This window comes from Rhinopithecus roxellana, chromosome 2, assembly GCF_007565055.1.
Source record: "Rhinopithecus roxellana isolate Shanxi Qingling chromosome 2, ASM756505v1, whole genome shotgun sequence".
Classification (NCBI taxonomy): Eukaryota; Metazoa; Chordata; class Mammalia; order Primates; family Cercopithecidae; genus Rhinopithecus; species Rhinopithecus roxellana.
Genome location: NC_044550.1, coordinates 103,295,036 through 103,320,392, shown reverse-complemented (window position 1 = coordinate 103,320,392; position 25,357 = coordinate 103,295,036). Strand labels below are relative to the sequence as shown.

At 41.1% G+C, this 25,357-nt stretch overlaps 1 protein-coding gene across 2 annotated transcripts in view; it reads right to left on the bottom strand.

Annotated features, from left to right (window-relative positions):
* Positions 1-25,357, bottom strand: part of GALNTL6 (polypeptide N-acetylgalactosaminyltransferase like 6) — a 1,271,092-nt gene that overhangs the window by 19,325 nt on the left and 1,226,410 nt on the right. For both annotated transcript variants that reach the window (XM_010363999.2, XM_010364000.1), the window contains 2 exons: positions 13,687-13,803; positions 655-804 (listed from right to left, as the gene is read on the bottom strand). In XM_010363999.2, the coding sequence (XP_010362301.1) occupies positions 655-804; positions 13,687-13,803 (267 nt within the window). The remainder of the gene's footprint in view (positions 1-654; positions 805-13,686; positions 13,804-25,357) is intronic.

The window sequence follows — 25,357 nt, the reverse complement described above, 5'->3', positions numbered from 1 at the left end:
CCTGATGTGTGAGCCAAATGTGTGTATGTATGACTAGGTAAAACTTTAAATCAAAACTCCTTTCTTCCTTCCTTCCTTCCTTCCTTCCTTCCTTCCTTCCTTCCTTCCTTCCTTCCTTCCTTCCTTCCTTCCTTCCCTCCTTCCTTCTCTCTTTCTTTTTCTTTCTCTCTCTCTCTTTCTTTCTTTCTTTCTTTCTTTCTTTCTTTCTTTCTTTCTTTCTTTCTTTCTTTCTTTCTTTCTTTCTTTCTTTCTTTTCTTTTCTTTTCTTTTCTTTCTTTCTTTTTCTTGACAGAGTCTTGCTCTGTCACCCACGCTGGAATGTGGTGGCACAATCTTGGCTCACTGCAATCTCCCCCTCCCATGCTCAAGTGATTTTCCTTCCTCAGCCTCCTGAGTAGCTGGGATTACAGGCACCCACCACTATGCCTGACTTTTAAAAAAATTTTTAGTAGAGATGGGGTTTCACCATGTTGGTCAGGCTGGTCTCGAACTCCAGCCTCAGGTGGTCTGCCCACCTCCACCTCCCAGAGTGCTAAGATTACAGGTGTGAGTGACTGTGCCGGGCCTAAAACAGTCTATTTTCAAAGAAAACTTTGAGTAAGAATAACTCAAAACACAGCAATTTGAGAATGACCACAGTGGACTGACTCTTACCTTCCGGTATCCCCAGAGCTGGTTCCCCTTCATACCATGACAGTCATAGAGTGTCACGGGGCTGTTGTGTGAGATCGCATCAAAGCAGAATTTCCGGGTATGCAGTGGCTCACCAGGTCGAATATCTTCTCTCCATCCAAAGGTAAAAAGCTAGCAAAGCAACAGTAGCAGAAAAGCTGCAGTGAGTTTGATTTGGAGAGAAGATGCAAGGGCACGGGGAGGTATGTCTTTTAGCAATGTAGAACTCCCGCTTTGTGATCTGCTAAAAAGAGCTAAGTCTCAGCCTAATAGAGGTGTTGGAAAAGGTACGTGTCATAAAGTGCTGTAGCAGTAACAGCTGCACTTTGGTCCAGGTTGCCAAAAAACACAAATGAAGAGTTTCCAATCAGGTACCTGAGAAAATACCGAGGGTGTTGGAAAAAGAGATGCAGGGAGGCACATGGAAGAAGGAGATTGAAGGAGAAGGAGTAAGAGGACAGAGGGAGGAAAGAGGGGAGAGGGAGAAAAGAGAGAGGGGAGAAGGAGGAGGGGGGTGGAGAGAGAGAAATAAAGTCTTTTTTTGTTTGTTTGTTTATTTGTTTTGAGTATTGGAGACTCACCCTGTCTCCCAAGCTGGAGTGCAGTGGTGTGATCTTGGCTCACTGCAGCCTTCACCTTGCCTCCCAGGTTCAAGCGATTCTCCTGCCTCAGCCTCCCAAGTAGCTGGGATTACAGGCACCCACCACCATGCCCGGCAAATTTTTGTATTTTTAGTAGAAACAGGGTTTCACCATGTTGGCCAGGCTAGTCTCAAACTCCCGACCTCAGGTGATCTGCCCGCCTCAGCCTCCCAAAATGCTGGGATTATAGGCGTGAGCCACTGTGCCTGGCCAGAAAGTCTTTAATAACACCCTACAGTCTTTATTTAGCTAAAGTGTTACTGGAACAAATCCTACACAGTTTGCCCAAATTTGCAGATTAGCTAAAGAGACAAGGAGTAGAGATGAGCTGAATTGATGCTAGCACCTTGAACAACCTAACGTAAAGGAAAGCTAAGCTTGATGAAGTGAAGAATGGGCCAAATAATTTCCCTAGGGTTGGTAAGAGTAATTCTGCAGAGCAATGTAGAAAGTTTTAGACTGTAACTCACCGTAAGAAATGCAGTTCACACACACACACACACACACACACACACACACACACACACAATCTCCCGATTCCAATATAAACAGAAGTTTCATGAAAAGATATTTATCCTTCCTGAGTTTAATGACTCTGATATTCCATCCAACATGTTCATATCCTAGTCCAGCCTCTCCAATCCTATCTGTCCCATTCTATTATATTAAAAATGTGACTTATGATGCACTAAGTTGGCTTTACAATGTATTAACAAGCAAACAAGCATCACACCTGTAGGGGAAGAGCATTTGCTTGAGTTATTTGAACTGGACAACAAATAAGGGTATTTGAAAGGTACAGTAGGAGAAATCCTTAAGTAAGTGTGAAAATGGACTATATGAGCCCTGTGATTGCTCCCAATTCTAAAATCCCAGCAAGGTTATGTAATTCTTACAATAGGACTACGGCAGGCTGGCTGTGTGAAGCCAAACTGTGAATTGCAAAACAAAAAAGAGCTGTCAGGGAAACCCTGTGGATATAAAAGAAAGCACAATGCTCAGCTGTATGCAGATAATACACTATGCACTGACCAGGCCCTCAGTATATTTCAGCTGTTAGGTTCCACCTAGGAAAGGAAATGTAGAGAACCTGGCAAAATTCCAGGGATCGCTAACAAAAATAGTTAAGTGGTGAGGAATCTGAAAGACGAATGGAAAAAACTGGGTTAAGTGGTCTCAAGAAATGATCTAAACAAGCATATGAACAGTGACCTTCTCAACCGTGGCCACTGCGTACTCTGTTACCCTGCAAGGCAGGATAAAAGAGAAGATTTCATACAGAAGAACAAGGGGTTTTTAGAATAGGCATTTGAAATAAATTCATAAAGCGGAATTGTGTAGTCTTTTTTTCCTAGAGTTTTTAAAGTATGATTGTGGACTGAGACATTTTAGATTCTTTTAAATCCTGCACAGAAGAATGACTTCTCAAGGAAGTGTCTATTCAGATTTTGATCACTCTCTTCTATTCAGAACTCACTGCTCTCCTGGATTTTGAAGTCCTAGGCACCTCTGTTATCTTATAACTCTCTCGCCACCCTCTCTTTCATGCACCTCTTCACTGCAGGTGTTGCTCAGGGTTCTCTCTTGGACCCTGTCCTTGCACCTCCCCTCGTTGGTCTTTTATACTCTCAGTTCAACTCTCACCAGTATGTCGGTCACTCGTCATCCATCTTATGTCCAGTTACTTGCAGGATTTCCCAGCTGCATGTCCCATGGACATCTCAGATCCAGCGTATTCTAAATGCAATTGATTTTCTTCTCTTCTGCCCTGTTCCTGCTCCTTTATTTTGGTTTAGTTGGTGGTCATGTCATGCACCTTATCAACCTTGGAGTCTTTAACTCCTTTGTCTCCCTTACCATCTTCATCTAATCAATGACCAAGTCTTACCACTTTTGTCTTATAAACATTTCTGGAATTTGTTCATTCCTTCTATGCCCACAACCATTGCTCTCAATAGCTCTTGTAATGATCTCCAAACTGGCTTCTTTCTCACCTGCCTTTTTTGGTTATCACACATCTGCCTTCCTCAGCCTCCAGGGAAGTCTGTTGGCAAGGCCTATGTGACCTTGTTTCCTCTCAATTTAAACTCTCACAGCCTTTTCACATAACCCCTAGAGAATAAAGTTCAAACTCTTAACATCTTAGGAACTCTCCACAATCTGGCCTTTGCTGTTCTTTCCACCTACATTCCTTTCCTTCAAGTTTATGTTCCAGCAATGCTAAAACATTTGTAGTTCCTCACACAAACCAGGCTGTGTATTTCCTTCTGTGCTGTGTTCATGTAAATCCCTCTGGTTGGAAAGGGGACATTCACTAGTCAACCTAGGTAATGATCATCTGTCATTTAAGATTCAGTTCAGGTGTTCACTCATCCAAGAAGCCATCATCCTCTTTGAACTGCTTACTCCTTCCCATCCCTTACCTATTTCATCATGATTGTCCATTTATGTTTCTCTATCCCTCCCTAGACAGTGAGATCCTTGGTTGCAGGGCTTGGAGCATTTTTACCTTTGTGTTTAGAGCACCTAGAACAATTTATGACACACAATACATCCTCAACAAAATTTCTATTGAATAAATAAATCCCACAATTATCTGTTATTATATGTTGAGATAACTATCAATATAAATGAATGTCTTTTTAGTCTCTCAAATGAGTTTGTGCTGTTTAATTACAACAATAACAGTGATAATGCTTATATTTTGAATTTTCATCTTTGATGACTCTGGATTCAGTTACCTATTATTGGAATAGAAATTAATAGAAATTTCCTGGCCAACAAACTTGCCATTGGCTTTGATTAAATCTTTATTTTATTTAAATAGCACATTTCCCTTGTACTATAGGCAGTCCAACCAATGCAGAAACAAGTGGTCTCGATTGGTTTATTTCCCTCTCTGTCTCCATCTCTCTGTCTTTGGTTTTTATACACCCAGAAGGCCAGAGCTGAAAGGTAATGTAATCACTACCTAGTACAGTCCCTCATGAGTCAGTTGGGGAAAACCAGGCCTGCAGAGAATGAGTGTCTTGCTTCTGTCACACCTTAAGAGTCCCCCCTTCTTTGGTAGATGATCTTTTCATACTTTTTACTAAATGCATCAGTTAGGTCCAAAAGAATACCTGTGTTATAGCCAACACAGGTAAATCTGTCTGTTGGACAACTTTATTCACCTATTGTCACAACTATATCTGAGGGCATCCTTAGGTGACTTCTGTTTCTTGTTTCCGGGTATTGTAGTGCCATGATCCTGCTTAGATTTGTAGCCTGATGGTTAGCCTGTCATTTTCACAGTGTTTTATGTATTATTATTATTACCTGTTGATTACTTTCCTGCATCCAAGGTGGTACATCTTCAGATTGTATCAATTACTTTATTCTTCTGCACCTACAATTAGCTAATTTTCTTCTCTCTTAGGGTCTTTGAAATACTTCTTATTGCCATTGATCGTATCTCAGTGGCCATGTCAAACCAATCAGGCATTGAGCCTTTTCATTGGCACATTTTCCTGTCTGCAGTCTTGTCAAAGCAGAAACAAATAGACATTATGAAATTATATTCAAAGCAGAAACAAATAGACATTATGAAATTATATTCATTGAATCATATTCATTGTTTGCTTTAAGTAATGTTATTGTGACATTTATAGTTTGTCTTCACCCTTGGCCTGCTCTTATTGACAAAAGAATTTAGATTTTGTTCAGATTTCCTGTACAATAACCCTTGATTTCTTTTCAACCTTAAATTCCTCAGTGTTAGAGTAAGTTGATCTTAATTTCTCCACTTTCTTCTTTTGAATGATCCTTTAAAACATAGATTTACAATGTATATTCATCCATTCTCACGCTGCTAATAAACACATACCCAAGCCTGGGTAATTTATTAAAAAAAGAGGTTTAATTGACTCACAATTCAGCATGACTGGGGAGGCTTCAGGAAACTTACAATCATGGTAGAAGATAAAGCAAACACGTCCTCCTTCATGTGGTGGCAGCAAGGAGCAGTGCCAAGCAAAAGGGGGAAAAGCCCCTTATAAAGCCATCAGCTCTCGTGAGAACTCACTATCATGAGAACAACATGAGGGTAACCACCCCCATGATCAAATTACCTCCCACTGGGTCCCTCCCACAACATATGGGGATTGTGGGAACTACAATTCAAGATTAGATTTGGGTGGGGACACAGCCAAACTGTATCATTCTGCCCTGGCTCCTCCCAAATCTCATGTCCTCACATTTCAAAACACAATCATGCCCTTCCATTAGTCCCCCAAAGTCTTAACTCATTCCAACATTAACTCAGAAGTCTAAGTCCAAAGTCTCATCTGAGACAAGGCAAGTACCTTCTGCCTATGAGCCTACAAAATCAAATGCAAGTTGGTTACTTCCTAGATATAATGTGGGTACAGGCATTGGGTAAATAGAGCCATTACATATGGGAGAAATTGGCCAAAACAAAGGGACTAAAGGCCCCGTGCAAGTCCAAAATCCAGTGGGGCAGTCATTAAACCTTAAAGTTCCAAAATGATCTCCTTTGACTCCATGTTTCATAACCAGGTTACACTGATGCAAGAGGTGGGCTTCCATGGCCTTGGACAGCTCTGCCCCTGTGGCTTTACAGGTTACAGCCCCCTCCCAACTGCTCTCACAGGCTGGCATTGAGTGTCTGTGGCTTTTCCAGGTGCATGGTTCATGCTGTCAGTGGGTCTACCATACTGGGGTCTGGAGGATGGTGGCTCTCTTCTCACAGATCCAATAGGTAGTGCCCCAGTGGGGACTCTGTGTAGGGGCTCCAACCCCACATTTCCTTTCTGCACTGCCCTAGCAGAGGTTCTCCGTGAGGATCCCACTACTACAGCACACCTCTGCCTGGACAGCCAGGTGTTTCTATACATCCTCTGAAATCTAGGTGGAGGTTCCCCAACCTTAATTATTTTTATTTTCATTTTTTATTTATTTATTTTTGAGATGGAGTCTCATTCTGTCGCCCAGGCTGGAGTGCAGTGGCGCGATCTTGGCTCACTGCAAGCTCTGCCTCCCAGGTTCACACTATTTTCCTGCCTCAGCCTCCCAAGTAGCTGGGACTACAGATGCCCACCATCATGCCTGGCTAATTTTTTTGTGTTTTTAGTAGAGACGGGGTTTCACCATGTTAGCCAGGATGGTCTTGATCTCCTGACCTTGTGATCCACTAGCATCAGCCTCCCAAAGTGCTAGGATTACAGGTGTGAGCCACTGCGCCCAGCCTAATTTTTGACTTCTGTGCACCCACAGGCCCAACACCACATGGGAGCTGCCAAGGCTTGGGGCTTGCACCCTCTGAATCAATGGCCTGAGCTGTACCTTGGCCTCTTTTAGCCATGCTGGAACTGAAGCAACTGCGACACAGGGCACCATGTCCTGAGGCCACACAGAGCAGGGGAAACCTGGGCCTCGCCCAAGAAACCATTTTTGACTCCTAGACCTCTGGGCCTGTGATGGGAGGGGCTGCTGTGAAGGTCTCTGATTTGCTCTGGAGACATTTTCCCTATTGTCTTGGTAATTAACATTTGGCTCCTCATTAACTATGCAAATTTCTGCCCCAGGCTGGAATTTCTCTCCAGAATTTTTTTTTTTCTATCTCATCGTTAGGCTGCAAATTTTCCAAACTTTTATGCTCTGCTTCCTCCGGAATGTTTTGCCACTTAGAGATTTCTTCTGCCACATACCCTAAATCATCACTCTCAAGTTCAAAGTCTCACAGATCTCTAGGGCAGGGGCAAAATGCCACCAGTCTCTTTGCATAACAAGAGTAACTTTTACCCCAGTTCCCAACAAGTTCATCATCATCTGAGACCACCTCAGCCTGGACTTCATTGTCCTTATCATTACCAGCATTTTGGTCAAAGTAATTCAACAAGTCTCTAGGAAGTTCCAAACTTTCCTGCATTTTCCTGTCTTCTGAGCCCTCCAAATCTCTAGCAAGTTTCAAACTTTCTCACATTTTCCTTTCTTCTTCTGAGCCCTCCAAGCTGTTCCAACTTCTGTCTGTTGCCCAGTTCCAAAGTTGCTGCCACATTTTCGGGTATCCTTATAGAAGCACCCTACTCTACCAGTTGTCAATTTACTGTATTAGTCTGTTCTCATGCTGCTGATAAAGACATACCTGAGAATGGGTAAATTATAAAGGAGAGATGTTTAATTGATTCACAGTTCAGCTGGCTGGTGAGGCCTCAGGAAACTTACAATCATGGCAGAAGGGGAAGCAAACACATCCATCTTCACATGGTGGCATCAAGGAGCAGTGTCAAACAAAAGGGGAAAAAGTGTCTGGTAGAACCACCAGATCTTATGAGAACTCAGTCACTATCAGGGGAACAACATGAGGGTAACTGCCCCCATGATCAAATTACCTCCCACCGGGTCCCTCCCATGACATGTGGGGATTATGGGGACTACAATTCAAAATGAGATTTGGGGACACAGCCAAACCATATCACAATGTTAACTCTTATTTCTTTGCTTTAATATTAATGTGGTATGTATCAGGTTGCCTGGGTCTGTTTGTATTGCATGAATACGGTCACTGGATTTGGTACTGCAAATACACTTATTATCTCTTGCTCTTGCTACCTGACCTGAGAAAACAGAAAATATTTTTCTCTGTCTGGATTGTGATGTTCTATTTCATTGTTATGAGGTTTGCAGAAACCTGAGATACAGCATGTTCCTCCTTGCAGTTTGCCCCCATCAGTATGCTCTGTCTTGATAATGAGACTCTTTTTTCCCAAGGAGGGAAAAAAGAAAGGAAAATAATCTGTCCCCTGGATGCACACATTATCTTGCTTCTGTCTTTGTGAACCTTCCCCTAGGCCCTGGAAAGGCAGCCTGTGTTTGCTTCCTAGGGAGGATGAAAGCTTGGCTGCAACACTTGCTCCCCAGCAGTACATCAGAGCCTGCTGCTGGGTCTGCAGAGTGGGAACAGCCAAACTAGGTCAAGGAGGTTCCTCCTCCTCACCACTCCTCTCCCTTGGACTCAGTGGGAGCTGGGGAGTATTCTTTCCAGACCTTACAGTCTTATTAGGATCTATTTTTGTTTTTCTTTCTTGATCCCTAAAGGAAGCATAATGCTACCATGATATCAAACAGCTATGCAGATTGCCCTGGCAAAATGAATCATACATTTGCTTCCTTCACAGAAACCACATTAGTCACCGCCAGTGTTCTGTAGCAGAAGGCATTTTCTTATACACGTCCTTCAATGGACTCTTTTTTATTTCCCATGTAACAATTTTGTGTATTCATTTTTTTATTTTTGCCACTTTTTTTTTTTTTTCTTTTTGGAACAAGGGGATTATTTCAACTCTAATTAAAGTCTCCTTTTGTATTCTTTGAATGCTTTTGAATTAAAAAGAAAACCCACAATTGTCATGTTCTGATATGCCTTCCTCATGCAGGAATTTTAATCTAAATGTAGAAGAGTGATTCCTAATTCTTATAAGTCATTGAGCACTGAGTGAGTATTGAATAAAGCTTGCAGTTAATTACTGGCGAATGAAACAGCTTGTAATGTTTTAACCTCTAAGTCAATATATGGCAATATTTCCAATATGATGCATTTTCCACCACTTATCAACCTTATTTAATTCTACTGTAGCTTCATTTTTAGGATCTCTAGAGACAGGAAATCTTTTTAAAGAGCTGTATTAACTGGTCTTTCTGGTAGTTTTCTGCTTGTCTAGTGCTGCTCTCTGGTGACCATTTCTTGAATTACAGGCCATAGATTTTTGCAGTTTAGCCTGGGGGCGGGAGGTGGGGAGTTGGGGGATGTAGGGGGTCTGGGGAATGAACCAGCAATTTTTAAAGTGTATGCAATATCGTTGCCTTTGTTTATATCCATGTTCAGCTGTCAAATAAAATCTGCAGGCCAGAGCAGATTTCATTCCAGAGCATTACTGGATAGAAATACTAAGCCCATTTCAGGCATTTAGGCCTGCTTTATATCCACCAGCTGGCCACGTGTGTTTCTTGGTTGGGCTGAATAGAGATGGTAGAGAGGAATTTAGCCCAAGAAATGAAGCTTTTCCTGTGGCTTGCTCCTTTTTCTTTTTTAAAAATTCCTTTTCCACTGTAGATGCCAGCTTTACTGATAGCTTATAAAGCCTTCTCTCTTGCTCCCAGCTGAAGTCAAAATTGCTTGTTGGAGTTAACAGTCCAACACTATTCCTCAGGTCCCCCGTAACATCCCCATAGTGCTTAGAGAAACAGACAGAAGAAGGAGGAGGAAAATAACTTTTCGCTGATATTTGATTCCTATCAATAAATCCTGGAGCCACAGAGCCTTTTATAAACCCATCTGGGTGTGTGTGTGTGTGTATATATATATATGTGTGTGTGTGTGTGTGTGTGTATATATAAATATGTGTAAAATCAGCCACCACGCCTGGCTGATTTTTGTATTCTTAGTAAAGAAGGGGTTTCAATGTGTTAGCCAGGCTGGTCTTGAACTCCTGACCTCAAGTGAGCCACCCTCCTCGGCCTCCCAAAATGCTGGGATTACAGGTGTGAGTCACTGTGCCCAGCCGTGCAGGGTACATTTGAGTGAATAATAACTAGTATTTACTGAGTATGCTGGGAACAGATAAATGAAGCCAAAGTCCCAGCTGCCTTGGACCTGAGAGAGTTTTCTAACCTGGTATTAGCATAAAGGGATGTGTGGGTGTTTGAGAGAAGGAAGGCAGGAGGGAGAGCCTATTACTCTGCACCTGCTGCATGTGCAAGATGCTACTGCAAGATTTATTCTTCTGACCACTCTGTCCAAGATGGAAGAACTATGGCATAGAAAGATTTCACAATTTCACAAGGCCACATGGTTTAAACCAAAATCCAGGCTGGCCTGGCTACAAGGCCCACAGTTCTTCTAGAATACCACGAGGCTGTGGGGAGAGGGTTCAAAGATCGGATCAGTGGTTAGAGGAGAGGCACTGTTGATGGACTGAAAGACTCTGGACTGCACTGTGGACTTTGTCTGTGGCTGTTTTCCTTGCATCATGATACTCTGCATTGTAATGCGTGGTAGGGGTGGGGCAGGGAGGGGCAGTGAGGTGGGGCGAGGGAGGTGAATCTCAGAACATCCGGACAACTCTTTAATGTCCTGTGCTGGGCATGGTGGATCTTTTCTTGTTTAATGTACAAGATGGACACCAGAGGAATCTAGCTATAGGAGGCAATAATGCCTTCCTGGGAACTGCTTGCTTACTTTTTTTGCTTTTCATAAGAGGTGAGTGTGATGAATACATAAATATCGGCTATGATATTTTCTATAGCTTTCTATTGAAATATTTCTTAATTTAAAATTAAAACAGTGAAAAGGGTTAGGTGAGCTTAGTGGTATGCACCTATGGTCCAAGTTACTCAGGCTGCTGAGGCAGGAGGATCACTTGAGCCCAGGAGTTTGAGGCTGCAGTGAACTTTGATCACATGACTGCATTCCAGCCTGGGTGACAGAGCAAGACCCCATCTCTAAAATACAAAAAAACGAAAGCACTGAAAGAGAGCAAAGACAATTTTGCCCACTATCTTTCCTCTTTCACAGGTGACACAGTATCAGGGAAGCTGCTTGCAAGGACTTTCAAATTTCTGAGCAGGTTAGAAATCACACCTCACTTAAACTGAGTTGCGATGAAAGGTTTTTTGATTAAAAGCAATTCAGTCTTACATAGAACAGAACAGAGAACCCAGAAACAAATCCACACACCTACAGTGAACTCATTTCGACACAGGTACCAAGAACGTACACTGGGGAGAAGACAGTCTCTTTAACAAACGGTGCTGGGAAAACTGGATGTCCACGTGCAGAAGAAGGAAACTAGACCCATATCTTGTCATGTACAAAAATCAAACTAAAATGGATTAAAGACTTAAATATAAGACCTCAAACTATACAAATACTACAAGAAAACATTGAGGAAACTCTCCAGGACATTGGTCTGGGCAAAATTTCTTGAGTAATACCCCGCAAGCACAGGCAACCAAAGCAAAAATAGACAAATTGGATTACATCAAACTAAAAAGCTTCTGCACAGCAAAGGAAACAATCAACAAAGTGAAGAGACAACCCACAGAATGGGAGAAAATATTTACAAACTACCCATCTGACAAGGGATTAATAACTGTAATATATAAGGATCTCAAACAACTCTATGTAAAAAATCTAATAATCTAAATAAAAAATGGGTAAAAGATTTTAATAGATATTTCTCAAAGGAAGACACACAAATGGCAAACTGGCATATGAAAAGGTACTCAACATCATCGATCATCAGAGAAATGCAAATCAAAATTACAATGAGATATCATCTTACCCTAGTTGAAATGACTTATATCCAAAACATAGGCAATGATAAATGCTGTTGAGGATACGAAGAAATGGGAAACCTTATACATTGTTGGCGGGAATATAAGGACAGCTACTATGGAGAACAGTTTGGAGGTTCCTCAAAAACTAAAAATTGGCTGGGCGTGGTGGCTTACGCCTGTAATCCCAGTACTTTGGGAGGCTCAGGTGGGCAGATCATGAGGTCAGGAGATCGAGACCATCCTGCCCAACATGGTGAAACCCTGTCTCTACTAAAAAAAAAAAAAAAAATTAGCTGGGCATGGTGGCACATGCTTGTAATCCCAGCTACTTGGGAGGCTGAGGCAGGAGAATCGTTTGAACCAGGGAGTCGGAGGTTGCAGTGAGCCAAGATTGCGCCACTGTACTCCAGTCTGGTGACAGAGCGAGACTCCGTCCAAAAAAACAAAAACACTAAAAAGTGAGCTACCATGTGATCCAGCAATACCACTGCTGGGTATATACCCAAAAGAAAGGAAATCAGTATATCAAGGAGACACCTACACTCCCATGTTTGATGCAGCACTGTTCACAATGGCCAAAATTTGGAAGCAACCTAAGTGTCCATCAGTAGATAAATGAATAAAGAAAATGTGGAGTACATTTCTTAAAAGGACCTAAAGCCACCATGTATGTATGGAAACATACATAATGGAGTACTATTCAGCCATAAAGAAGAATGAGATCCTATCATTTGCAACAACATGGATGGAACTGGAGGTCATTATTTTAAGTGAAATAAGCCAGGTATGGAAAGACAAACATTGCATATTTTCACTTATTTGTGGGATCTAAAAATCAAAACAATTGAAACCATGGAGATGATAGCAGAAGGATGGTTACCAGAGGCTGGCAAGGGTAGTGGGAGGGTATGGGGTGGGGGGTGGGAGGTGGGGATGCTTAATGGGTACAAAAAATAGAAAGAATGAGACGGGCGGATCACGAGGTCAGGAGATTGAGACCATCCTGGCTAACACGGTGAAACCCCGTCTCTACTAAAAATACAAAAACTAGCCGGGCGAGGTGGTGGGCGCCTGTAGTCCCAGCTACTCGGGAGGCTGAGGCAGGAGAATGGCGTAAACCCGGGAGGCGGAGCTTGCAGTGAGCTGAGATCTGGCCACTGCACTCCAGTCCGGGCGACAGAGCGAGACTCCGCCTCAAAAAAAAAAAAAAAAAAAAAAATAGAAAGAATGAAAAAGATCTAGTATTTGATGGCACAACAGGGTGACTATAGTCAATAATAATGTAATCATACATTTTAAAATAAGTGAAATAATATAATTGGATTGTTTGTAACACAAAGGATAAATGCTTGAGGGGATGGAGACCCTTTTCCATGATGTGATTATTATACATTACATGCCTGCATCAAAACATCTCATGTACCCCATATATACACCTACTACGTACCCACAAAAATAGAAAAAAAAAACAAACAAAACAAAGATCAACCAAAGCAATACACAGCCTTAAAGTATTTCCTGAAGTCCATGTCGAGGTGTTGTTGCTTACATCCTTCACATGTAAGATTAAAACCTACTACAACAACAGGAGGCCCACGTAAAGTGATCTGTTCATGGTCAGGGGAAAAGCAAGGGTAGATGTTGTCACAAACACAGAACAACAGAGTCATTAAAACCATGAAATTTCATTGGAAGGGTTCCAAAGCACTCTACAGGCTTTCTGTGTTAAACTACCATTCTGGGAAAATAAGTAAGACTAGGGTCGCAATCCACATTTCTCCCATCCTTTCTCATATTTAGAGCATAATTGTGCACGTTATCTGAACTGATTTAGACAACTGCTCCGAGAAGAAACGTAAACCGAGACATTAAGTGATTCACTGAACTGCAGGGTTGGTTGGTGACACAGCAACCTCACTCCAGGTCTCACACGCACCATCTGCACCATTCGGAGATTTGTTCTGACTGCATCCCTCTGTGTCTGCCTCAGCCCCCCACTGGCTCCCACTGCCCTGGCTTCTGGGAGCTAACGCACCTGTTCATGAGACCATGTTCTTTCAGAACCATCCTTGACACAGATGTCCAGCCTCAGCTCTGTTCCGGTGGCTCCATGCTTGCTGTCCACACAGAGATTTGCTGCCACATTTCGGATCTGTGGAAAGAAGAAAGAATGTTGAGTGTGGGGCTATGTTGTATTTTATCATTGGCTCCTAACAACCATGGTATAGATTAAGTAAGACATAGATTATCTTTTTGATTACATGCATGTTGAATGAGACCTTGACTTTGTATGCAATTTATGGAGAAAAATCAGGGAATTAAATGTAACACTGAAGCCATCTTCACTTTCTTAACAAGAATTCTGGAAAGAAATATAGTTATAATTAAGTATTAATCAGTCTATACTTTGACTCACTTCCTTGTAACTGAAAGTCTGTAGCACTAGATACTAACCATTTGCATCTCCATTATTCCTATACATAGGATTTGTGACGTTAGAATCATAAGGTTTTTGTTTAAGAATTGCTTAAGCAGATATTGAATTCCAGTGGAACAGCTGACTGCAGCCAGTTTAAAGACCCTCACAGAGGAAATGGATCAACATGAGAATATTGTTTCTTCATCTCCCAGTCCCATAACCTCATGCTGCTCTCTGTGACCAATCAATGATCTCCCAACTTCAGCCTACTCCAAAACCCTTAAAAATTCTAGCCCCAAACTCCTTGGAGAGACAGATTTGAGTTTTCCTCTCATCTGCTCATTTGGTAGCCTTATAATTAAACCTCTTTCTCTGCTGCACCCCATATCTTGGTGTATTGACTTGCTGCACACATCAGGCAACAGACCTATTATGGTTACAACATGGTCTACTCGACATGCTAAAGAACATGAGATGGTTAAACAGCCAAACTGCAGCTGGCTGCGACAAAGAATGTGTTGATAATGCAACAGAGGGAGTAGCCTAGAGTTTACGACTTCATTAAAATGGGAGACTTTTCTTTTCAGATAGTTCTTAATTTGGAATTTATTATCTTCCTGTTTCAAAGCACCTTCTATCACTATCATGCTAGTGGGAAAGAGATCCAATATGAGGCAGGGTGTGGCAGGTATAGGATGTGATGGAGGAGAGCAAACCACTTAGCCCTGCATGGTTCTGGGCAGAACATGGTGACCTTTGGTTTCAGTTTGGCTACAATGGTCTCGGTCTACACCTATTGTCATAATTTAGCATTGCTTTTGAATGATAAATTAAATGTCACTCTAGAGTATTAGCAAAATAGGAAAGACAGTATTATTGCTGAAATACTACACTGGATAAAGATTCTCCACATAAAGCCTGACCTTTGAAAATTTGCAGAGTGGAAAAGAGCATAATTCTTTACAATTATGTTAGCACTGATATAAGGAACTCAATACTTAGAGGTGGGAAAAGAGTGGACAATAAAAAGTGTCAAAAACTTAAACAGCAACAGAAGTAGAGTCTGGGCAGAGACACGTCCTTTTGTCATATCTTTTTTTTGAGACGGAGTTTCACTCTGTCACCCAGGCTGGAGTGCAGTGGTGCAATCTCGGCTCACTGCAAACTTCACCTCCCAGGTTCAAGCAGTTCTCCTGCCTCAGCCTCCTGAATAGCTAGGATTACAGGTGTGTGCCACCACACCCAGCTAATTTTTGTAATTTTAGTAGAGAGGGGGTGATGCACCTGCCTCAGCCTCCCAAAGTGTTGGGATTACAGGTGTGAGCCACCACACCTGGCACTTTCATTATATTCTTCCTGCTTGAAGGTTTCACCAATCTTCCTGATAGTGTCAGAAGCACAGTCTGTAGCGGAGATGGATATTCTTGATAGTTTGCTATTTAGATGTGTATGCTTACATAAAGTCAATGATCTTAATCCTTTTTAAGCCTTTATATAGTCCTGGATTATGATAATCCCTTTAGGTCCTTTTAAGAATGGAAACAAAACCAGGATGGGCCCAACTGATCATTTTAACCAAGGTTCTTTTGCCTGGATGGGTAGACAGGGAAAGGAGTCTCTGCAACAGTAGAATACCCACCTGGGCCTGTTCCTGCCGGGGTGGGCAATGAGGCAGAGAGAAGGTTTTTATGAAATATACTGAGTATCATGAAAGGAATAAATAATGCTGGGATAGAACGGTGGTGGTGGAAAGAGATAGTTCATATTTCATTTACTCTAGGAGTAGAGGTTGGGGATGCCGGTCAGGAGGGAATCAATGTGGTGGGTACTAATCTCCTTATTCAGGGACTTAGGCAACAAGTTGGGTTCATCTGCTACTGCTGGGGCTCTGCTTTCAGGATCTCTGTCCTTGATGACAAGGTAAAGTGAAATAATGCAGAGTATAGGGGAATAGTTCTTAACCTGGTTTTGCCTACAGATTTCTCCAAGAATCCAAGGAAAGTGGTGGACATTTTTGAAACAAACAACAAACAAAACTATACATGGATATGTCCAAGCACTTTTGTATTGGTTTTCCTGGAACCCATCGACTCCAGATTTGAACCTTGAATTAGGGAAAATGTCTGCCCTGACCCCTTGGGAACTAGTTGCATTCCTTCTCTTAGTGTAGGAGATCTAGAAAGACAGGGAATGAATTTGGCTGGGCGTCAAAAGGCACCTGATTTGCTCTCGTTTCTTTTACCTTTACTCCACCTTCCCTAAAAAAAGTACCAGGGAGGAACTTCTCTCTAGAATTTGTGAAGCCAAGCTTAAAATACACGTTTTGTAAAATCAATTTCCTGATGTGTGATGGGGTTTCTCCAGTGAAATAGAAACACCCAGAAGGTCAAAGGTAGATTTCGCTATAACTGTCTTGAACCTGGCACACTCTGTAAATCTCCTATTTGATCTCCTTATCTGAGTGCAGCATGTTGGTTTTCTAAAGCTGTCTACAACCTGAAAGCTGCCCAACGGAACTCTGAGCAGGCCTTTCTTTTCATTCTTGGGCCATTTAACTCACAGACACACTCTTCTTAGAGAATCAGTATCAGTTTATACTGAAGACAACTTCAAGGCACTATTTTTCCCTCTACTGGAGTCCAGGAGCTCTGAACACATTTGGGAAGAAAAGGCAACTGCTTGCAGGTTCATAGCCAGTGGGTCCCAGAGGGAGAAGCTTGCTCTCCTATGTTGGCTGGCATTTGAACTCACTTGTGGAGCTGCTCTGCTCCTGGAAAAGGAGGATGTGGGGAAGAAGAAAACATACCCAAGCCAGGGACACTGAGTGACAAGTCTGCCAGATCTGCCTGTGGATACGCACCAAAGCCTATTGGAGTGCCTCGTTTTGTTTTTAAATGTTATGAGCTCAAAAGGCCTCTGGCAGGGATGGAGGATACCATTTTCTAAACTCTTGAATTTTCTAAATTCTCACTCAAGTGGCATCTGTGTAGACAATGGGATAAACTGCTTTGGAAGCCAAATTTCAGGTTTCAAAGGCGTAATTGTCTACATCTGTGTAAATTCCAGCAAAAAGTTGTACCAGAGAGGAAATGCTGCAAGTTCACTATAGGATAAGGTGGGCAGCTGGATACGAGATTAATATCCAGCTCTTCCTCAAGGTTAGTATCCAGCCATTCCTGCTTGCTTCTCTTCTTACCTGTCCACCTGCCTCTCTCCAGCACATATTCAGATTCTCTCATTTTGCTCACAAACTCAACTCCATTAAAATAAACAAGTGGATACAATTCTAATAGAACTGATTCTAATACTTTTTTATTCACGCTAATAATATATATATATATTTAAATGTAGACAAGAACACTTACGATGATTCATATTTTTTCAACATGGACTCTGTACCTCCGGCTGAAGGTGAAGCAGTTCACACACGTACACATGGCCCAAACCTAGGGCATGGGATATTAAATATGTCTATGACAGAATCAATCATTTTCAGGCTTTATTCCTTTGATGCCCAGCTTCAGGACTTGACAGCATTGAAATTGTGTCAAGGAATCTTGAGAGACACTGAACAGGATTAGAAAATGAGGTAGTGCTTGGCTAGGAATGGGTGGGAAGGAGAAAAATGAGGAAAAGGGGAATCATAATGGGTGACAGGAATTACAGAGATAATCTCCTTTTGGGCAAGGACCAGGAAAAGGTTGGGCAGAGAGTAAAGGAGTTCTTTAGGTCTGCAGGAGAAGTCAGGCTCAGCTTTAATATTGGTCCCCCAGCCCCCAACACAGGAGGTTTTTATCAGAGAGGTACAAGAGAAGGAGAATGTGGCATAAGTGTCAAGGTGGCTAGTAGATGTGGAGTAGGTAATTCAACTGACTGTTAGAGAGGGACTAGCCTTAGCTTAACAAATGAGCCAGCATGGTCTGCTAATTCCTCCTGATAGCCTTAGGTCTTTCAAGTAAGAAGTGGTGGGTTCATTCCTCATGCAACAACATTTACCACGTACCTGCTATGTCATAGGCACTATGCTGGAAACTGGGTATACAGCAAAAAATAAAAAAAGAACCAGTCCTATCCTTTGTGCACCGGATGGTCTAATGAGGACATCAGAGAGGACATGAACGGAAGAAAGGCTTGAGATTTCCCATATTTCTGGCTGTGAATTTTTAATGTGATAAAAAAATTTAAGATGCTCCCTTTTATGGACTATAGTTGATTTTATTTATTTATTTATTTATTTATTTATTTATTTATTTATTTATTTAGATGGCGTTTCACTCTTGTTGCCCAGGCTGGAGTGCAATGGCTCAATCTTGGCTCACTGCCTCCTCCACCTCCCGGGTTCAAGCGATCCTCCTGCCTCAGCCTCCCAAATAGCTGGGATTACAGTCATGTGCCACCACTCACAGCTAATTTTGTATTTTTAGTAGAGATGGGGTTTCATCATGTTGGGTAGGTTCTTGAACTCCTGACCTCAGGTGATCCGCTGCCTTGGCCTCCCAAAGTGCTGGGATTATAGGCGTGAGCCACTCTGCCCAACCTCTGGACCACAGTTGATTTTAGAATGCAAATTTATTTGCAGAGCTGGAAATACAGAAGACACTAGGGTAACATGGAAAGAGAACTGAATGGAGACTGAGCAGGTCCAGGTTCTGCTCATGAGGTACAAATGAGGTTCCCTATAACCTCATTTTTTTTTTTTCAAGAGACAGGGTCTTGCTCTGTTGCCCAGGCTAGACTGCAGTGGGATGAGACTGCAGTGGGGTGTTCACAGCTCACACCTTGCCACAGTCTTTAATTCCTGGGCTCAAGCGATCCTCCCACTTCAGCCTCCTGTCCTTTTTAAAGCTCAGTTCATCCACTTATAGAAAGTCAACATTCTGAGAGTGATTCTGAATGAAAGACACTTTGTGGTTAGAAATTCAAAGACTAAGAAAAACTGGCTTCTGTTCTCAAGGAGCCAACAATCATATCAGGGAGACATTATTCTGAAGACATCTTCTTAAGAGACTACATGCTAAGTGAGGCCTGAAGAGGAAATGACCGTTCTGAGTGAGATGGGCTTGGAGCACTTGGTAGGATGGATGACATTGGAAGGGGCCCTGGAGGATGAGTAGAATTGAATGTACACAGTAAAGTGACAGAAGGGACACTATTGCCTTAGGAATCAGAAATGAACTCAGATATTGAAGTTTGACAGTGTGAGGCATTTTTAAGGGAATGGCAAATGATATAGCATGGCTCAACGTAAGGTTTGTAAAATGAAGACAATCATGCCTCAGAGGGCAGTTGTGAGGATTAAACCGATGCATGCGAAGTGCCTGGCACAGTGCTTGTACATTGCAAGTGGTCAGTAAATGTTAACTACTATTTATTTGTTTGTTAATTTTTTTGGCTGAATTGTCTGTGATGGTAAATGGGGCGCTGCCATGGTCAAATCACATTTCATTTACATCATGTGATCACTCACAGCACTTAAGTCAAAGGAGACCGCAGATGAACAAGCCTTGGTCCAGCATTGCAGGCCTATTCTTCAATCTGGATTGCCAGCTAATCTTCACAGTGTCTTACACAGTCCCCCAAGATCTCTATCTGGCAATTTGAGCGCCACACCAAACACACCCACCTCCCTACCCCTCAATGAACAATTTCTGCTGATTCTAGTCCTAGGTACTGAATGTCCCACTCCTTTCCTCTCCATCCCAGTCTCTCAGGCCTTTGACATCTTCTTATGAGCTGTTTTTACAAATTGTGATAAAATGTACATAATATAAAGTTTATTATTTTAACTATTTTAAGTGTTCAATTCAATAGCATAAGTACATTCAAAATGTTGTGTAACCATCACCAAGATCTATTTCTAAAATGTTTCATCATTCAAAACAGCAACGATTAATCATTAAGCAATAACTCCCTACTTCCCCTTCTCCCCCATCCCCTGGTAATGTCTATTCTACTGACTATAAATAATATTTTGTAAACCTTATATAAATGGAACCATACCATGTTTGCCATTTTGTGTCTGGCTTATTTAACTTAACATTGTAGCATGTATCAGAACTTCATTTCCTTTTAAGGCCAATATTCATATATATATATATATATATTTGAGATGGGGTCTTGCTCTGTCCCCCAGGCTGCAGTGCAGTGGTCCAATCTCAGCTCACTGCAACCTCTGCCTCCTGGGTTCAAGCGATTCTCCTGCCTCAGCCTCCCTAGTAGCTGGGACCACAGGTGCACATCACCATGCCCAGCTAATTTTTTGTATTTTTAGTAGAGATGGGGTTTCACCTTATTAGCCAGGATGGTCTCAATCTCCTGACCTCATGATCCACCCACCTTGGCCTCCCAAAGTGCTGGGATTACAGGTGTGAGCCACGACACCCGATATCATATATATTTATATGAATAAACACATATATAAATATACACATATATAAATATGCCAGATTTGTATCCATTCTTCTATTCATGGATACTTGTGCTGTTTCTACGTTTCTTTTCTTTTTTTTTTTTTGAGATGGAGTCTCACTCTGTTGCCAGGCTGGAGTGCAGTGGCACAATCTTGGCTCACTGTACTCTCCGCCTCCTGGGTTCAAGTGATTCCTCTGCCTCAGCCTCCCGAGTAGCTGGTACTACAGGTATGCACCACCACACCTGGCTAACTTTTGGTAATTTAGTAGAGACAGAGTTTCACCATATTGGCCAGGATGGTTTCGATCTCCTGACCTTGTGATCTACCCGTGATCTGCCCACCTCGGCCTCCCGAAGTGCTGGGATTACAGGCGTGAGCCACCACTTCCAGCCTGTTTCTACTTTTTTACTTCTGTGAATAATGCTTCAGTGAACACTGGCATGTAAATATCTTTCACATCTTTGTTTTCAATTATTTTGCCTATACACCTAGGAATGAAATTGCTGGGTCATAAGGTAATTCTATGTTTAACCTTTTGAGGAACTATCAAACTGTTTTCCACAGTAGCTGAACCATTTTACATTCCCTGGCAACACAGTGAGACTCCATCTCAAAAAAATAAATAAATAAATAAAAAGTAGAAACAGCACAAGTATCCATGAATAGATGAATGGATACAAATCTGGCATGTAGAGTGGTTCCAGTTTCTTCATATTTTTGCCAACACTTGTAGTTTTTCTGGTTTATGTAACAGTCATCCTAGTGGATGTAAAGTGGTATCTCATTGTGGTTTTGATTTGCTTTTCCCTAATGACTAATGATGTTGAAAACCTTTTCATTTGCTTACTGAGCATTTGTATAGTTTGGAGAAATGCCTGTTCAGATTCTTTGCTTATTTCTGAATTGAGTCATTTGTGGTTTTAGTTTTGAGCTTAAGGAGTTTTTAAAAAATATATTCTAGATATTAATCTTTTATCAGATACATGACTTGTAAATATTTTATCCTATTCAATGGGTTGCCTTTTCATTCTGTCAATTGTGCCTTTGATGCACAAAAATTTTAATTTTGATGAAGTCCAATTTATCTATTTTTTTCTTTTGTTGCCTGTGCTTTGGTATCTTATTTAAGAGATCATTGTCATTCCAATGCCATGGAGATTTCCCCCTATGTTTTATTCTGAGTTTTACAGTTTTAGCGCTTATGTTTAGGTCTTTGATCCATTTAGAATTAAATTTTGTGTATGGTGTGAAGTGAAGTTTACGACCTCATTTTTTTTGCATGTAGATATATTAGTTTGAAATGGCTGCCATAGGAAAGTATCACAAATTGGGTGGATTAAACCACAGAAATTTATTGCCTGAGAGTTCTGGAAGCTAAAGGACCAAGATCAAGGTGTTCGCAGGTTGTTTCCTTCTGAGGGTTGTGAAAGAGGGTACATAATGTGCTTCTTTCCTAGCTTCTGGTGGTTTGTGGCAATCTTTGATGCTCCTTGGCTTGTTAATGTATCATGCTGGTTTCTGCTTTTATGTTCACTTGATGTTTTGTTTGTGTGTGTGCTGGTGTCCAAATTTCCCCTTTTTATGAAGACACCAATCATACTGGATTAGGGGCCCACCATACTCAGAATAATCTCATCTTACTTAATTACATCTGCAATAACCTGATTTCCAAATAAGGTTACATTCAGAGGTACCAAGGATTAGGATTTCAACATATAAATTTTGGGGAGACATAATTCAGTCCATTAGTAGTGGATATCCAGTTTTCCCAGCATCATTTGTTGAACAGACTGTCCATTCCTTATTGAGGGATATTGGCATCCTTGTCAAAAATCTATTAACCTTATATGTGAGGGCTTATTTCTTGGCAATCTATTAGATTCCATTGGTCTATACATCTATCTTTATGCCTGTATCACACGTTTTTTGAATTACCATAGCTTTGTATTAAGTTTTGAAACTAGGAAATGTGGGTTCTCCAACTTTGTTTTTCTGGTTCAAGATTGTTTTCATCATTGAGGGTCCTTTGAGGTTCCATATAAATTTTCGGATGGGTTTTTCTATTTTCGCAAAATATTCCATTTAGATTTTGATAGAGATTGTATTTAATCTGTAGATCACTTTGCATAGTATCACCGTTTAACAATAATATGTTTTTAAATCCACGATCATGGGATGTTTTTCCATTTATTTAGATACGCAATTTCTTTCACTAATGTTTCATTTTTTTAATGACTCTTTTGCCTCGTTTGTTAAATGTATTTCTACTCTCATTTATTTCTAGGGAGATGGTTAAAAGCACATATTCTGAAGCTAGACTGCCCAGAGTTTGGTTTCACCATTTACTAGAGCTGCATGACTTTAAGCAAGTTAACTTATTTTTGCCTCAGTTTTTTTCCTTAAAATTAAGGATAACGCTTCATAAATTTGATGTGAGTATTAAATGAGATTATACATATAAGATGTTTGTTTTAGTGTATGGACCATATTACATGCTCAATAGATGTTAATGTTTCATAGTAGTAGTAGCAGTAGTATCCAGATGTAGTAAGAAATGAGACTGGGGTAGTGTGTTGGTGCCATTTTGTGAAGAGTCTTAAATATCAAGATAAGGGATTTAGACCTTGTTCTGTTGGCAAAAAGATCATTCAATGTTTTTGAGAAGAAAAACTTGTTTTAGACAGTAAATTCTGGTGATTATGAGAAAGACAGGTGGAGAGTTATGTAATTGTCATAATGGGTACTAGTTCTAATTGGCAAAGAGAATCTAAACTAGTGATAGAATGTATCCAAATAATATATCTGAATTATATATGTATATATATATATAATATATTCAAAAGAAGATATGTGTTTAGACATTTTAAATAAAAATTACAGATCTTGACAACTGTTTCCATGAGTATAATAAAGAAGATATGCTGAGTTTGAGGTGTCTTTGTGACATCTGTATATAGACACCCAGAAGTCTGAAATTTGGAAGGTAGGTCAGGGTAGGAAATGCATATTTGGGTATATGCTGTTATCTACTGTTCTAGTTACTAATATTTTGCCTTTCGACTTCAAATCTTTTTTTGCCTTACTTTGTGATTCTCAAGATGGACCCTGCAGACATTTCTCCTTTGTCAGTGGATACAATTTTGCTAATAGAGGGTGCTGGGTGCTGGAAGGACACGGGAAGGACTTAGCAGGAGGAAGGGTCTTTCGTGTGTGTGTGTGTGTGTGTGTGTGTGCACGCACAGTTTTTCCATGTAATAGCCAGTAAATGGGCATGTGGGGTGGGGTGGAAGAGAGCAGCCCTGGCAGGAGTGGTCCTCAGAGATAAGCAGCAGCTGCTATGTCCTGCAAGTTTCTTTGTCACTACCAAGCTGCGTGTATATGACAGCCACACCACATCAAATGAGGCCTGAATCTCAGCCTTGGCGTGGGAAAAGTTGGAGAGTTCTTCTAAGTTTCCAAGTTCCTGCCTTGCTCACATTCCTCAGCCCTAATGATGGTTACTGTTTTTTGGGGTTGCTGCTTCAGTACTCCCTAGAGCCCTCTTTTATCCCTCTTACCAGCCAACAGTTTTTAAAAAAATATTAAAATGTCTCTATTCAAATTACTGATGTGATTTCTGTCTTCTGGCTGGACTTGGACTGATGCAACCACATATGAGTAAGAATAGAAATCATAGAAGTACATGATCTCACTCAAGCAAAGAATAGAAAGGAATATGAGAAGATTGAGGAGGGAACTCCAGGGAATGACTTTTTTTGAAAGTGAGCAAAGAAAGTGTAGCTAGAAATAAGAAGGAGAAAATAAGAAGAAATCATAAAGAAGCCTAGGAGAAGAGTTTCAAGGTGGGAGGAGTGAGCTGCGGTGTCAAATTTCATAGAGGGATCCAGTAGGGGGGGGCTAGGGAGAGGCTGTTGGATTTGGCAATTAGGAAGTCACCAGAGACCTTTCAAAAGACAGCTTCTGTGGTGTGATGAATGCAGGTAGAAGGCAGATTGCCAAGAGAACTTAGAAAAAATTGGAAGGTGAAGGTTAGAGTCAACAAATGGAAGTTTCTCTTTCAAGAAGCTTGATAGTGATGGGAATGATATATACAGGAGAAAATCAGAATTAAAAAGAAACATTTTGGGGATAGGGAGATTTCAGGATAGAATTACATATAAGCCCTAATATAATTCATTCGAGACTGAGATAAAAAAATTGTGAAGTGCTTGTATAAATTAAAAACAATTTAATTTGCAACATACTAGAAACACTTTTGTGATTCTTACAGGATTTTCCACTATTTAAGGTTTTGCCTCATAGCCATCGCACCATTTTGCTTAAACAGATCCATTCCACCTCGAATTGCTCCATGCTAGTCACATCCAATGACTGCTGGCAGAAACCACCTACTGCCTTTCCTTGAAATTATGCCTGCAGAGATTTTCTTCCTATCTTGTGTACATTTTCCTTTTCTGAATTTACCATAAATGTAATTGCTTTGGCATCTCTCTCTTGCCCTGGGACTTGCTGGGACTACTCATTTCAGAAGCTGGCTTACATTATGCAAGAGAAGGACAAGCTCACAGCAGAAATATTATCAGAGGGCTCTCAGGTTTATATGTGTTCTGCTCCAAATCATCTTTTCCTAAAGCCATGTATTGCCACTTGAAGCTAAGCATTTTATTATTTGTGAAATATGTCTGGCATCAAAACAAAAACTTCTTTACTTGTGTAAATTTATGGGGAACATGAGAAATTCCATTACATGCATATAAAACACAGTGACCAAGTCAGGGTATTTATGGTGTCCATCTCCCAAGCACAATACACTTTTGTGAAGTAGAGACACCCTACTCTGCTATCAAACATTGAATTTACTCCCTCTATCTTACT